Source organism: Corvus hawaiiensis, chromosome 1 (genome assembly GCF_020740725.1).
Source record: "Corvus hawaiiensis isolate bCorHaw1 chromosome 1, bCorHaw1.pri.cur, whole genome shotgun sequence".
Lineage (NCBI taxonomy): Eukaryota > Metazoa > Chordata > Aves > Passeriformes > Corvidae > Corvus > Corvus hawaiiensis.
In genome coordinates, this window is record NC_063213.1 from 97,567,347 (window position 1) to 97,580,579 (window position 13,233).

Genomic DNA, 13,233 nt, shown 5'->3' on the forward strand with positions numbered 1-13,233 from the left:
CTGCCACACCGGGAAGGTGAAGGAATTCGGGCTCAGCTTGGGAAGAGGCGCCACCTCCTCACTTTTTGTCACCTTTTGTCACCTTTGTCACCCGAGCAGCGCCGGGGCGGGGCTGGCGCTGTCCCGGCCCCGGGGGCGGCGCCTGTGGAGCTTTTCCGGCATCCCAGGAACGGAAAATGCCTGGAAAATGCTTGGAAAATGCTTGGAAAATGCCTTATCCCGGCTCTGCTCCCCCAGCTCAGCTCGTAGGGAGCGTCTGTCCCTCGTGGCCCCGTCCCCAGTGACAATCCTCGAGCCACTGCTGTAGGCAGAGATGTTTTAGCAGAACCAGATTTTTAGACTTAAATGGAGTTGAAAAAACAAACAAATATATGCACAAGAGTCACTCGGAGATCTTTGTTTGTATCTATTGTACATAAGATTCTTTGTTTTGTTTTAGTTTGGGTTTGGTTTTTTTTTTTTCCTTTTTTTTTTGGTTTTTTTTTCCTTTTTTTGGTTTTTGTTTTTTTGTGCAATAAAGTCTTGTTTTGGCAGAACGGAGCCTGTGCTGTTCCTTAGTGGGAATCCTCCTGGAATAACAACTTCAGAGGTGCTACAGAGCAGTTTTCCCACTGCTGGGAGGCAGAATTCCAGAGCCAAAGTCCCATTTCCCAGGGCAAATCCCACCTGCATCCTCTGAGACTCCGCTCCCTTTGCTCATTTTCCAGCAGCAGCAGCAGCATTTCCACCCGAACCCAGGGAGTGAATCCAGCAGGGATGGATCCAGGGCAACCTCCCAAGCTCAATCATTTTTGTACAAAACTCTTTATTTCCAGTCCCGCTGTCCCGGTGCTTCCGGGCCTTGGAGGAGCCTCCCGAGGATTCCAGCCGGAATTCCAGTCATGGAATCGCCTCCTTGGCTTCCTCAGGAGTGATTTCCTGGGAGCAGAGCTCCGTGAAGAGGGCGGGCAGCCAGTACTGGGGCTCTCCTGGGGCCTGCGTGTCCAGCCAGGCCATCCCTTCCTTCAGCAGGTGCTCCTGGAAACCAGCAGGGAACTGGGAATGAGCTGGGAGTGGAACTGGGAATGAGCTGGGAATGATCCGAGGAGCTGCTCCCGACAAAGCCTGACCCCACAGTGACCCCACTGTTATTCCAGGGAAGGGAACTCGGGCTGATGGTGATGATTTTTAGGACAAGAGGGAAGGGATTTGAAGTGCCAGAGGGGAGGACTGGATGGGATTTTGGGAATAAATCTTTCCCTGTGAGGGTGGGGAGGGGCTGGGATGGAATTCCCAGGGAATCTGTGGCTGCCCCATCCCTGGGAGTGCCCCAGGCCAGGCTGGAGCAGCCTGGGATCGTGGGAGGTGTCCCCAGGGTGGGATTTAAGGTCCCTCCAACCCCAACCATCCCAGGGAATTTTCAGGGAAATGAGTGAAACCCAAGGAATCTCTGCAGCTCTGGAATTCTGCCTTCCCCAGTGCCTGTTTACACCGAGCGTGCTCTGCCTTGGGACTGGGACATTCCCACTCCCATCCCCAATTTCCCATTCCCATCCCCATTCCCAGTTTCCCAATTTCCCATTCCCAATTTCCCAATTTCCCATTCCCAATTTCCCAATTTCCCACTCCCAATTTCCCATCCCCATTCCCAGTTCCCATTCCCAGTTCCCCATCCCCATTCCCAGTTCCCCATTCCCAGTTCCCATTCCCAGTTCCCCATTCCCAGTTCCCCATTCCCATTCCCAGTTCCCCATCCCCATTCCCAGTTCCCATTCCCAGTTCCCCATCCCCATTCCCAGTTCCCCATTCCCAGTCCCCATTCCCGGTTCTCATTCCTAGTTCCCCATCCCCATTCCCAGTTCCCCATTCCCATTCCCGGTTCCCATTCCCAGTTCCCCATTCCCGGTTCCCATTCCCCATTCCCGGTTCTCATTCCCAGTTCCTCATTCCCATTCTCGGTTCCCCATTCTCGGTTCCCCATTCCTGGTTCCCATTCCTGGTTCCCATTCCTGGTTTCCCATTCCCAGTTCCCCATTCCCAGTTCCCATTCCTCATTCCCGGTTCTCATTCCCGGTTCCCATTCCCATTCCCCATTCCCAGTTGCCATTCCCAGTTCCCCATTCCCAGTTCCCCATTCCCAGTTCCCATTCCTCATTCCCGGTTCTCATTCCCAGTTCCCATTCCCATTCCCCATTCCCAGTTCCCATTCCCAGTCCCCATTCCCAGTCCCCATTCTCCATTCCCCATTCCCAGTCCCCATTCCCCATTCCCGGTTCCCCATCCCCATTCCCGGTTCCCATTCCCAGTTCCCATTCCCAGTTCCCAGTTCTCATTCCCAGTTCCTCATTCCCATTCCTGGTTCTCATTCCCAGTTCCCCATCCCCATCCCCATCCCCATTCCCACTCACCAGCACCTGCCTCGCTCTCTCCGTCTCCCACCTGAGGCTGGCCCGGATCTCGCTGACCGTCACAAACCCCTTTTTCTGGGAAAAGAAGAGGGAAAATCCCCTCAGGACTCCAGGCCACGGGGACAGTTCGCTCTCATCCCACTTCGGTCCGATCCCAGCTTTTTATGGAAGCTGCAAATTCCGGCTGATTTTTATCCCGAGTTAAATCCACGCTCCGGCAGCGCGGGCACAGCCTCTCCCACGGGCCCGATCCCACCCCGATTCGCCATCCTGGAAGCACCAATTCCTCCTTCCCAGCCCTTTTCCAGGAGAAATCCGCACCTCTGCCAGCTGCAGGACAACGGTGTGATCCATGTTCAGCTCCGCCGGCACCGACTGCACCAGGAACGTTCCCCCCACCGGGATGAGCCCGAATCCGTTCCCCAGCACCTTCAGCTTCTTGATGGCCCTGAGCAAATCATCCCTGGGGAGGGGCAGAGGCACTCAGAGCTTCCCGAGTTCCAGCTCCTGGGAATCAGGAAGAGCCCCTGGGAGCCCCTGCGCTGGGAAGAGCTGGGAATGGTTTTTAGAAGGGAATCTGGGATTGGGATTTTTGGCATCTGGACACAACGGATGAACTTGAAGGTTCAGCCCCAAAAATGGGGGTTTTGTCCTAAAAATCTGCTTCTCTTGGGACCTTTATCCGCCCGTTCCCCGCAGCTCCAATGGGAAAAATCCTCCCGGCGCTGGATTTTTAGGGAAAAGGTTGTCTCCAGCTCCAGGCAACGATCCCTGAGGATCCCAGAGCAAACCAGCAGCAGGAATTGTGCATCAAGCAGGGCTGGCTCCAGCGCTACAAAATTCGGAGCCTCCCAATGAATCCCCCCTTTTCCTGCCCCGAATTCCGTGGGATTCCCGCTTCCCGGCACATTCCCGGCCACTCACTGGCTGACGTCCTGGGCAAACTTCCCTCTTCCCTTCAGCACCTGCTGCTGGAGCTCCTCCAGGGTTATCAGGCCTGGGAATGAGAGGGAGTTGGGAATTTATTCCCGGGCCAGGGCTCCTCCGGCGGCTGTTCCCTGATCCCAGAAGTGGCACGAGCCCCCAAATCCCTTCCCAGCGCAGTGACGCCTTTTCCCGCGGATTTATGGGATTCGGGTTCCCCTGGCTCTGCTGGAGCCCATCCCTGGCGTGAAGAAAATCCACTCTCCGTGAATCCCAACCCTCTGGAGATCACTGGGATCCCTCGGACCCGATCTCACTGCCCGGCTCCACCAGGGACCGGCATTCCTTGGGATTGATCCCTGCTCCTCGCCGGGATCCCGGCGTGGATCTGCGCTCCCCAAACGGGGCAGAACCGGGCATTTCCAAACCAACAAACAAAACCAGGCCTGGGTGGGGCAGCAGAGACAGAATCAGTGCCAGTAAGGGATCCCAGCGGGAACATCCCATGGGATGCAGCGCCTTTCCCACAGGGAAGGCTGGGAATGCCCGGGCCGGATCCTCACCTCCGTTGCGGTGCTTCAGAGCCAGGCACACCTCGATGATCTGCACCCCCAGCTCGTAGTAGAAGTCTCCAACCCCCAACATCTCCGACCAGAACCCTTTGCCAGCTGGGAAGGGAGAGGGAAAAGGGCTTGGAGCGCTGGGAAAAATCCTTCCCGGAGCAGCTCCCGCGCACAAACCTCGCCGGAGCGCTCGGATTTGGGGTTTCCCCCCGTTCTCCCCCCACCCTTCAAGCAAAGAGGGATCGTCTCGGCAATTCCCAAGGAAGAGGAGCAGCTCCAGGAGAGCTTCCAGCAGCTCCAGCTGGGAAGAGCGGGAGGAATCCTTCGGCCCCGAGCCCGCTCCTCCTCACACGCCAGGGGATCCACGCCGATGGTCGCGCACATGTCCTGGAACTGCACCCGGAATTCCGGGTTTTTCCGGATCTCCTGCTTGTGTTTGCTGGCAAACTCCTCCAGGTTGGTCCGGAACATGTCCAGCTGCTTGGACATCTGCGGGGAATCCGGGGGAAAGCCGGGATCAGAGCATGGACAGGACAGGGCAGTGGTGATGGAAAAGGCTCTGGGTGGGGATGGGGAAGGGAAGGGGACCCAGAGCCCGGCCCCATCCCAGGGGAAATCCCCACCTGGGCCAGCTGATCCTCGGCCAGCACCGTCCCTCGCTCCTTGTACTTGGCCTGCGGGAGGAAACCGGGATGAGGGCGGCAGGAAGGGCAGGAGAATCCCGAACCCACCGTCCCCATGAGGGACCTGCCGGTCCTGACCCCCTCCCACGGCACCAGGGGAGCCTGGACGTTCCCTCAGCTGAGATTTCGGGGCTCTGATCCCATTCCCACGGCACCGACGGACCCTGGCAGTTCCCTTGATGCCATGAAGAGTTTTGCCTTTTCTTTTATACCCCTGTTACACTTTTTTTACAGCTTCTGTATTCCCAGCGCTTTTTGCCCCCATTCTTGGCCTTGTTTGTCAAGCTCAGAGACTCAACATTTGAGAAGCTCCGTAGCCGGGGATCAGTGTGCCCCAGAGCCCGAGGTGCTCTCCAGAACACATTCTGTAAACCGAGATAGAACCATCCAGGGGAAGGCTCCTTGGGGAGGGGGGCTCACTTGAGCCTCTCATTGGGGAGTCTTTGATAGATCTGCTAATTAGTAACACCTAGAATGTTCTACCCAATGTTGGGGGGGAGAAGAGATATAGAGACACAGAGACACAGAGAGAGGGACACAGGGAAAGACTCGGCGGGGTGCATCTCGATGCACATGACTTGGGCGTGTGCACCTAAGGATCCTTAAAATAAATCCCAAGGTAAAATCCCTTTTCCCCTTCTAACCGTGTATGCCTCTTGATTTTAAGACCAAGAAAAGGCATCACCCTCCCCCCAAACTGGGGCTCCGGGCAGCTCCCCTCACCCCAAACTCGGGGTCCTGACCCCCCTCCCACGGCACCAGGGGCTGAGATTTCGGGGCTCTGATCCCATTCCCACGGCACCGATGGACCCTGGCAGTTCCCTCCCCCCAAACTGGGACTCCCGGCAGCTCCCCTCACCCCAAACTCGGGGCCCTGACCCCCTTCCCACGGTATCAAGGGACCCCCACCCCAAACTGGGGGTCCCGGCAGCTCCCCTCACCCCAAACTGGGGGTCCCGGCAGCTCCCCTCACCCCCAGGCCGCGGCTCGGAGCCCCCTCCCGCAGCACCAATGGGCCCCGGCGGCTCCCCCCACCCCAAATGGGGACTCCCGGCAGCTCCCCTCACCCCAAACTCGGGGTCCTGACCCCCCTTCCCACAGTACCAAGGCACCCCCACCCCAAACGGAGCACCCTGAGACCGCCCCCCAGCACTGACTGACACCCCCGCGCCGCTCCCCGGCCGCTCCCCGGCGCCCAGGGCGGCTCCCCGGTCCCTCGGCAGCCGTGTGCCCGCGGCCCGGTGCCGCTGTCCGGCCGTACCTCGGTCAGTTTCCTCCTGGCGATGGCCCCCGCGCCCACCCCCCGCCGGTGCATCCCGGAACCGGCCCCGCCGCCGCCGCCGCCGCCGCCTGACGTCACCGCACCGGCGGGGTGACGTCATCGAACGGCGCCGCGCGCGGAGGGGGCGGGGCCGCGGCTCCCCCTCAGGGCTCCCCCCCCCCATTGACTGAGGGATGGCGGCAGCGGCGGTGGGGAGCGGGGGGTTCTGAGGGGATAAAGGGGGTTCTGAGGGGATAAAAGGGGCTCTGAGAGGATAAAAGGGGCTCTGAGAGGGGATAAAGGGGGTTCTGAGGGGATAAAGGGGGGTTCTGAGGGGATAAAGGGGGCTCTGAGAGGGAATAAAGGGGGGTTCTGAGGGGATAAAAGGGGTTCTGAGGGGATAAAGGGGGGTTCTGAGGGGATAAAAGGGGCTCTGAGAGGGGATAAGGGGGGTTCTGAGGGGATAAAGGGGGTTCTGAGGGGATAAAAGGGGTTCTGAGGGGATAAAGGGGGTTCTGAGGGGATAAAGGGGGGTTCTGAGGGGATAAAAGGGGCTCTGAGAGGGGATAAAAGGGGTTCTGAGGGGATAAAGGGGGGTTCTGAGGGGATAAAAGGGGTTCTGAGGGGATAAAGGGGGGTTCTGAGGGGATAAAAGGGGTTCTGAGGGGATAAAGGGGGGTTCTGAGGGGATAAAGGGGGGTTCTGAGGGGATAAAGGGGAGCTGCGAGGGGATAAAGGGGGGTTCTGAGAGGATAAAAGGGGTTCTGAGAGGGGATAAAGGGGGGTTCTGAGGGGATAAAGGGGGGTTCTGAGGGGATAAAGGGGGTTCTGAGGGGATAAAAGGGGCTCTGAGAGGGGATAAAGGGGGTTCTGAGGGGATAAAGGGGGGTTCTGAGGGGATAAAAGGGGTTCTGAGAGGGGATAAAGGGGGGTTCTGAGGGGATAAAGGGGGGTTCTGAGAGGATAAGGGGGGCTCTGAGGGGATAAAAGGGGCTCTGAGGGGTCCAGGGGGGTTCTGAGGGAATCAAGTGGAGCTCGGGGAGGTTCTGAGGGGCTCGGGGGCCCTGAGGAGATCAAAGGGGGCTGTGAGGGGTCCGAGGGGGCTGTGAGGGGGGCTCTGAAGGGTCTGAGGGGCTCTGAGGAGACGAGGGGGCTCTGGGTGGTTTCGGGGGGCTCAGAGGGCTCTGGGTGGTTTCGGGGGGCTCTGAGGGGCTCTGGGTGGTTTCGGGGGGCTCAGGGGGCTCTGGGTGGTTTCAGGGGGCTCTGAGGGGCTCAGAGGGTGGGGAAGGGCCGGGATGGAATTCCCGGAGCTGCCCCTGGATCCCTGGAATGTCCCAGGCCGGGCTGGAGCAGCCTGGGACAGTGGGAGGTGTCCCTGGATGGGCTCTAGAATCCCTTCCAGCCCATTCCACCATCCCAGGCCGTTTATTTGGGAATTCAGCCATGTTTAAAACCCCTTCCCCACATCAGCTTCCTCCAAAGCTCGTTTCAGCTTCGAATTAAAACTCTCTTTATTTCACGAGGAGAACGCTCCAGGGGCGTGGTGTGACCGGGGAAAATCCTCCTCCTCCTCCTCTTCCTCCTCTTCTTCCTCCTCCTGCCGTGTCCGTGGGATGAGCAGGGAATTCCCAGGAGAGTCCTGGAGCTACGCCATCCTGGCAGGGCAGAAGTGGGAAAGAAAAGCAGAAATTCCTATCAATCCCTGGGGAATTGCCCTTAAAAATGGGATTTTATCCCTGTAGGAGATGGGACATCGTTTATTCCCTCCTGATTCCGGAGGCTTTGGGGATTTTGGCTCGGTTTTATCCCAGGAGCGGCAGGTTTTCCATTAAAAAGGAGGGAAAAGGCTTCTCCATCCCCCCTGCTCCGGGCAGGAATGGCTGGGAATTCGCCCTCTCCCGCTTTTGTTGTGGGAATGGCCTGAAATAAACTTGGAAAACCGCTCAAATCCCAGAATCCTGGGACGGTTTGGGTTGGAAAACCTTAAATCCCACCCAGTTCCACTCCCTGGCCTTGGAGACCTCCAGGGATGGGGCAGCCGCAGCTTCTCCGGGAATGTGATCCCAAAGAAGCCCTAAATTTGGGGGGATTTTTGGGATGCTGGGGACTCACGTGGCCCTGCAGAGCTCACTCGACATCAGCCACGCCACAAACTCCTGCTCCAGGAATTCCCTCAGGCCCTCGGAGCCTTCCAGAGCTGGAAAACTGGGAAAAGAATCCACAGAAAGGGAGAAGGGTGGGGAAAATCCCTGTGTTTGCCACCCCCTTCTCCCAGTCCCGAGTTCCCGGGGAGTTTTGTTGGGTTTCAGTGTCCCCCACTGGGATAAAGACCCCAAAAGCTTTCATCTCCTGGGGAAATGGGGGAATTCCTTGGATTTTGGCAATCCTGGGCTGGGATATTTCGAGGGCTTGGCCTCAAAACCCTCCTGGAACCACAAATCCGCTCCTTTCCCCCAGCCCAGACCCTCATTTCGGAACCTATTTTGGTGCAGAAGCTGCAAAACCCAACAAATACCCCCCAAATTCCATTAAAACCCCCCCAAACCAGCCCAAATTCCATAAAAAAACCCCAAATCCCCCAAATTCCATAAAGAAAACCCCAAATCCCCCAAATTCCATTAAGAAACCCCAAATCCCCCAAATTCCATAAAAAAAACCCCAAATCCCCCAAATTCTGTAAAAAACACCCCCAAATACCCCAAATTCTCTAAAAAACCCAACAAATACCCCCAAATTCCATTTTAAAAAGCCCCAAACCAGCCCAAATTCCATAAAAAAACCCAAAAATCCCCCAAATTCTGTAAAAAACACCCCAAAATACCCAAAATTCTGTAAAAAACCCAACAAATACCCCCCAACTCCATTAAAAAAACCCCCAAAATAGCCCAAATTCTGTACAAAACCTAACAAATTCCCCCAAATTCCACAAAAACCCCAACAAATCCCCCCAAATTCTATAAAAAAACCAACAAATCCCCCCCAAATTCTTTTAAAAACCCCCCAAACCCCCCAAATTCTGTACAAACCCCCCAAATCCCCGTTCTGGGTGATGATCCCAGAACTCCCTGTGGTTAAAATTCCCGTTTGTTTCCCCCCACAGGACACTCGGGATTGGCCCTGGAAAAGTTTGGACACATTTTAAGTGATTTCCCCTCCTTTTCCCCCCGGTTCCCGCACTCGGGAGCAGCCAGCCGTGAGTTTTCCTAAAATCCCTTCACTCTGAAAACCAAAACGAACCCTCAGCCCTTTCCTGGGGGGGGGTTTCCCAATCCACACCGGTTTTTCCTTGGGATTTGGGGTTAATTTGCTTTTTTTTTTGGGGGGGTTGGGAACATTTGGGGGCATGAACTGGGCTCAGGTCCCTGGATCCCCCTCATTTCCTGGGATTGGGATCTTTGGGAGGTGATTTCATCCCCAAACCTCCCCCCCCAGGCTGCTCACACCCTTTAATAACGCCACAGACGGCGTTTCATCACCACGTGGCATCATTAAGGTGATTACATCTTAAAAGTCTCTTCAGGTGATTAAAGCTTAAAAAAACAATTAAAATCTGTTCCCTCCCAGCGTTCAGGAACAAACTGGGAAATTCCTCCTGGATCTCCCGCCTTGTTCCACGCTTAAAGGAGGAATTTTTCCTGCTAAAACCAAGGAGAAAGGCAAAAAAAAAAAAATCATTTCTTTGACTTTGAAATGGGAGCCTGAACCAGCTTTGTTTGGCCTTTTGGTTTGGGGTTTGGTTCTTTTTTTACCCCCTGAGGTTGATTTGCTCAAATCCAAACATTTTGGGGGAATTTCATCTCGTTTTCCAAAGGTTTTTCTTTCCAGGGGGTTTTTGGCCTCTCCATCCTGGTAATTTTGGGGTTTTGGAGGAGGCTCCAGCCCCGGCCAAAATCCCAGCTCTGACCTTATAAAAAAAGCTTTGATAAACCCTTATCAAAAGGTTTGATCAGCCTGTCCCGATATTTGCACAAATTCCCAAATAATCCCCCTTTTCCCCCCCCCCTTTCCCGTTTATATTCCGTCAGAAATTCCCAAATGAAAAAGGAGTTGTTGGTTTTTTTATTCTTTGCTCTTTTCCTCGCTCACGACACAAAATCCCAGTCCCTGAAATTTTCCCTCACACATCCAAACCCTCTCGTTTTCCAACGTTTTTTCCCCAAAATTTCCTCTGGCAATTTAAACACTTGGAGACCGAATTCTCTAAAAAACCCCAACAACTCCCCCAAATTCTCTAAAAAAACCCCAACAAATCCCCCAAATTCTCTAAAAAAACCCCAACAAATCCCCCAAATTCTCTAAAAAACACCAATAAATCCCCCAAATTCTGTAAAAAAACCCCCAAAATTACCCCAAACTCTGTAAAAAACCCCAACAAATCCTCCAAATTCTCTAAAAAAACCCCAAATCCCCCAAATCCTCTACAAACCCAACAAATCCCCTCGTCCCTGCATCCCGACTTTCTACCCCCGACCTCACCTCTGGTTTTCCTTGTTTTTCCAAAGCCAGGCCAGGAAATCTTTGGCTCCTTGAGCTCCCAAATCCAACTTTTCCCCATCCACCTCCGCTTTTTGGGGCTCGGCCTCCCTCTTGAACGGCTCCACGACGTTGCTGGAAAAGGAAAACCGGGAATAAAAAACCAAAAACCCTCTCGACTCATCCCAAAAAGCCACGAGAGGGTGCCAGAAGGTCGCTTTTCCACAAATCCCTTTCCACAAATCCCGGCTCCCTCCCGCTCCATCCCCGGCGCTTTGGGGCGCGGAGGGAGGGATGAGAAACTTCCACGCTTTGGGAAAAAACAAAAAAAAAAACCCCAAAACCCCAAAACCCCGCGGCGCTGCGAGGAAAACGCCCGAGCTGCTGGGAGCTTGGGAATGCCGGGATTTGGGAATTCCGGGCGCTCACTCGCTTTTCTTCTCCCTCCTGGCCAGCAGCCACTCCACGAAGTTCTTCTTGAGCACGTGGTCCATGGTCCGGCTGTAGTCGCTGGCCAGGGTGGCCTCGGAGTAGCGCCGCTGGACTGGTCTGGAACTGGGAATGGCCAGGCTGGCACTGGGACGGGAAAAGCGGGACACGGTGAGTGCCGATCCCACCGGGACACGGATCCCACCGGGACACGGTGAGTGCCGATCCCACCGGGACACGGATCCCACCGGGACACGGATCCCACCGAGATTTGGCCGCTCCCGATCCCACCGGGGTTTGGCCGCTCCCGATCCCATCGAGATTTGGTCACTCCCGATCCCACCGGGGTTTGGCCGCTCCCGATCCCACCGGGGTTTGGCCGCTCCCGATCCCATCGAGATTTGGTCACTCCCGATCCCACCGGGGTTTGGCCGCTCCCGATCCCATCGAGATTTGGCCGCTCCCGATCCCACCGGGGTTTGATCACTCCCGATCCCACCGGGGTTTGATCACTCCCGATCCCACCGGGATTTGGCCGCTCCCGATCCCACCGGGGTTTGATCACTCCCGATCCCATCGAGATTTGGCCGCTCCCGATCCCATCGAGATTTGGTCACTCCCAATCCCACCGGGATTTGGTCACTCCCGATCCCACCGGGATTCGGTCACTCCCCATCCCACCGAGATTTGGTCGCTCCCGATCCCACCGGGATTTGGCCGCTCCCGATCCCACCGGGGTTTGGCCGCTTCCGATCCCACCGGGAGCACCCCCTGGAGCTGGGCTGTCCTGCGGTGCCCAGCCCGGTCCCAGCTCTCCCAGAGGTTTTTGGGGACCGGGCTCATTCCAGCGCTGGGAAAAGGCTGGTGAATCCCTCATCCCTTTTTTAGTTCTTTTGGGGGTTTTTTGGCTGCTCCGGGGTTTTGCTGCCGGGCTGGAATTGTTTTCCCGGTTTATTTGGCACCATCCCTGCTCCCAAGGAAACCTTTCCCGGTGTCCCCGGGAGGCTCGGAGGGAGCGGCAGGGGACAAACGACCTCGGGACCTGAATCCCCAAAGGATTCCAGGGCTGATCCTTGCCTGGGATTGCAGCAGCTCCTGCTGCTCCGCCGCCGATTGTTTGGGATTTTTGGGAAGTTTTCCCGCAGGAGTCAGGGGAGGAGAGGGCAAAGTCCTCATCCCAGCCCTGATTTATGGATCCGCTCGTGTTTCCAGGAGCTTCCAAGCCCCGGCTGCCCTCCGGCCCCACTCCTGGAGAGCTCATTCCTTGTTCCCAGACAACCCCCTGACCCTGCGCGATCCCAGCGCGTTCCTGCTCACCCCGAGCCGTGGGATTTTAGGGAAAACATGGGAGCGCCTGGCTCTGGCTCGGGGTTTGGGTTTGATCTCCCGTTATCAGCCGCTGTTATCAGCCGCTCATCGCTGTTCCCTGCCTGGCTCCGGGCCGGGATCTCCCCGGGCCTCGTGTTGTGTTCTCACCTCCTCACCCGCGGTGCCAATGGAAAGATTCCATGGAATCCGCCTCTGGAGGGGCGGGGAAGGGCTCCGAACACGGCGGGAGCTTCCCGAACACTCACCCCGGGATGTTCTCCTCCATGCACACCGCGCCCAGCGAGGCGAGCAGCAGCGGCAGCGCCCGCAAGGATCTCAGGGGCATTTTCCCGGATGGATTCTCCCTTGGGATAATCGGGATCTCCAGCGCCTGGAACACGCGGGGTTATCGGGATGTGAATCCAGGGGGATCGGGCACGCGGCTGGCAGTGCGTTCCCTCAATCCCTTCTCCACCCCACGGACCCTCTCCCGCCCTTCCCAAGCAGATCCTTCCCTCGATCCCAAAGCTCCTTCCCACCTTTCTCCTGCCGTGCTTCCCAAACTTTGATCGGCACCACCAAATTCCCGGCGGGAATGGCTTTTTGGCTTTTCCCCACCCTCACGGAGCTCTCAGGCTCCATGCAAGCCCCAGCCTGGAAATGGGAATGTCCTGTTGGAGCAGGGAATTCCGCAGGACAGATCCCAAAAATAATGAAAACCCCAATTCTCCCTCGTTTTCCTGCGCAGGGATTTGCCCAATCCCAAATCCTCTGCAGGAACAGTTTCCTTCCAAAACCCCACACCTACAAAGTGACACAGAATTCCTGGGTTTTCCTGGAATTTCTTACCTCGCACTGCAGAGCTCCCAGTGGATTCCCGGCGCTTCTGGAGCCCCGGAGCCCCTCAGGGGTGTTTTTATCCCTGCCCGATCGCAGTTCCAGAGGGTAAACAGGAAATCCAGCCCTGAGCCGGAGCAATTCCAGCCCTTTTAGGGCCGCTCCGTGCGCTCCATTGCCCCCCGGAGCCGGGAAATCGCCTCTGGAAAATATTGACATTAATGGCAATTAAACATTTCTGCATCGCCTCTCCGGGGGGATTCACGGAGCCGCTTCCAGTCGTAATTCCATGGAAAAACCGTCCTGAATTCCCATGTTTTTGCCATGGAAAGGCCCCAACCTGCTCCTTCTGTTCCTGAAATCTTTGG

The 13,233-nt window shown here is 56.4% G+C and overlaps 2 protein-coding genes across 4 annotated transcripts; both read right to left on the reverse strand.

Moving 5' to 3' along the window:
* Window positions 1-785: 785 nt before the first annotated feature.
* SNF8 (SNF8 subunit of ESCRT-II) lies at window positions 786-5,918 on the reverse strand. Of its 3 annotated transcripts, none has more exons than XM_048319227.1 (8): window positions 5,819-5,918; window positions 4,498-4,548; window positions 4,225-4,363; window positions 3,875-3,979; window positions 3,312-3,384; window positions 2,709-2,850; window positions 2,398-2,462; window positions 786-1,017 (listed from the first exon to the last, which is right to left on the reverse strand). In XM_048319227.1, exons 1-8 carry the CDS (start codon window positions 5,870-5,872, stop codon window positions 1,005-1,007), a joined length of 642 nt encoding a protein of 213 aa, XP_048175184.1. In that variant the 5' UTR covers window positions 5,873-5,918; the 3' UTR covers window positions 786-1,004. The 3 variants fall into 3 exon arrangements, with proteins under 3 accessions (XP_048175184.1, XP_048175169.1, XP_048175176.1); XM_048319212.1 differs by having other exon boundaries at window positions 2,388-2,462; window positions 5,819-5,917; XM_048319219.1 differs by having other exon boundaries at window positions 912-1,046; window positions 2,388-2,462.
* A 1,474-nt stretch (window positions 5,919-7,392) lies between these two features.
* LOC125334830 (gastric inhibitory polypeptide) lies at window positions 7,393-12,374 on the reverse strand. Its single transcript, XM_048322026.1, has 5 exons — window positions 12,295-12,374; window positions 10,721-10,867; window positions 10,295-10,426; window positions 7,931-8,023; window positions 7,393-7,473 (listed from the first exon to the last, which is right to left on the reverse strand). Exons 1-5 carry the CDS (start codon window positions 12,372-12,374, stop codon window positions 7,464-7,466), a joined length of 462 nt encoding a protein of 153 aa, XP_048177983.1. The 3' UTR covers window positions 7,393-7,463.
* Window positions 12,375-13,233: the final 859 nt, after the last annotated feature.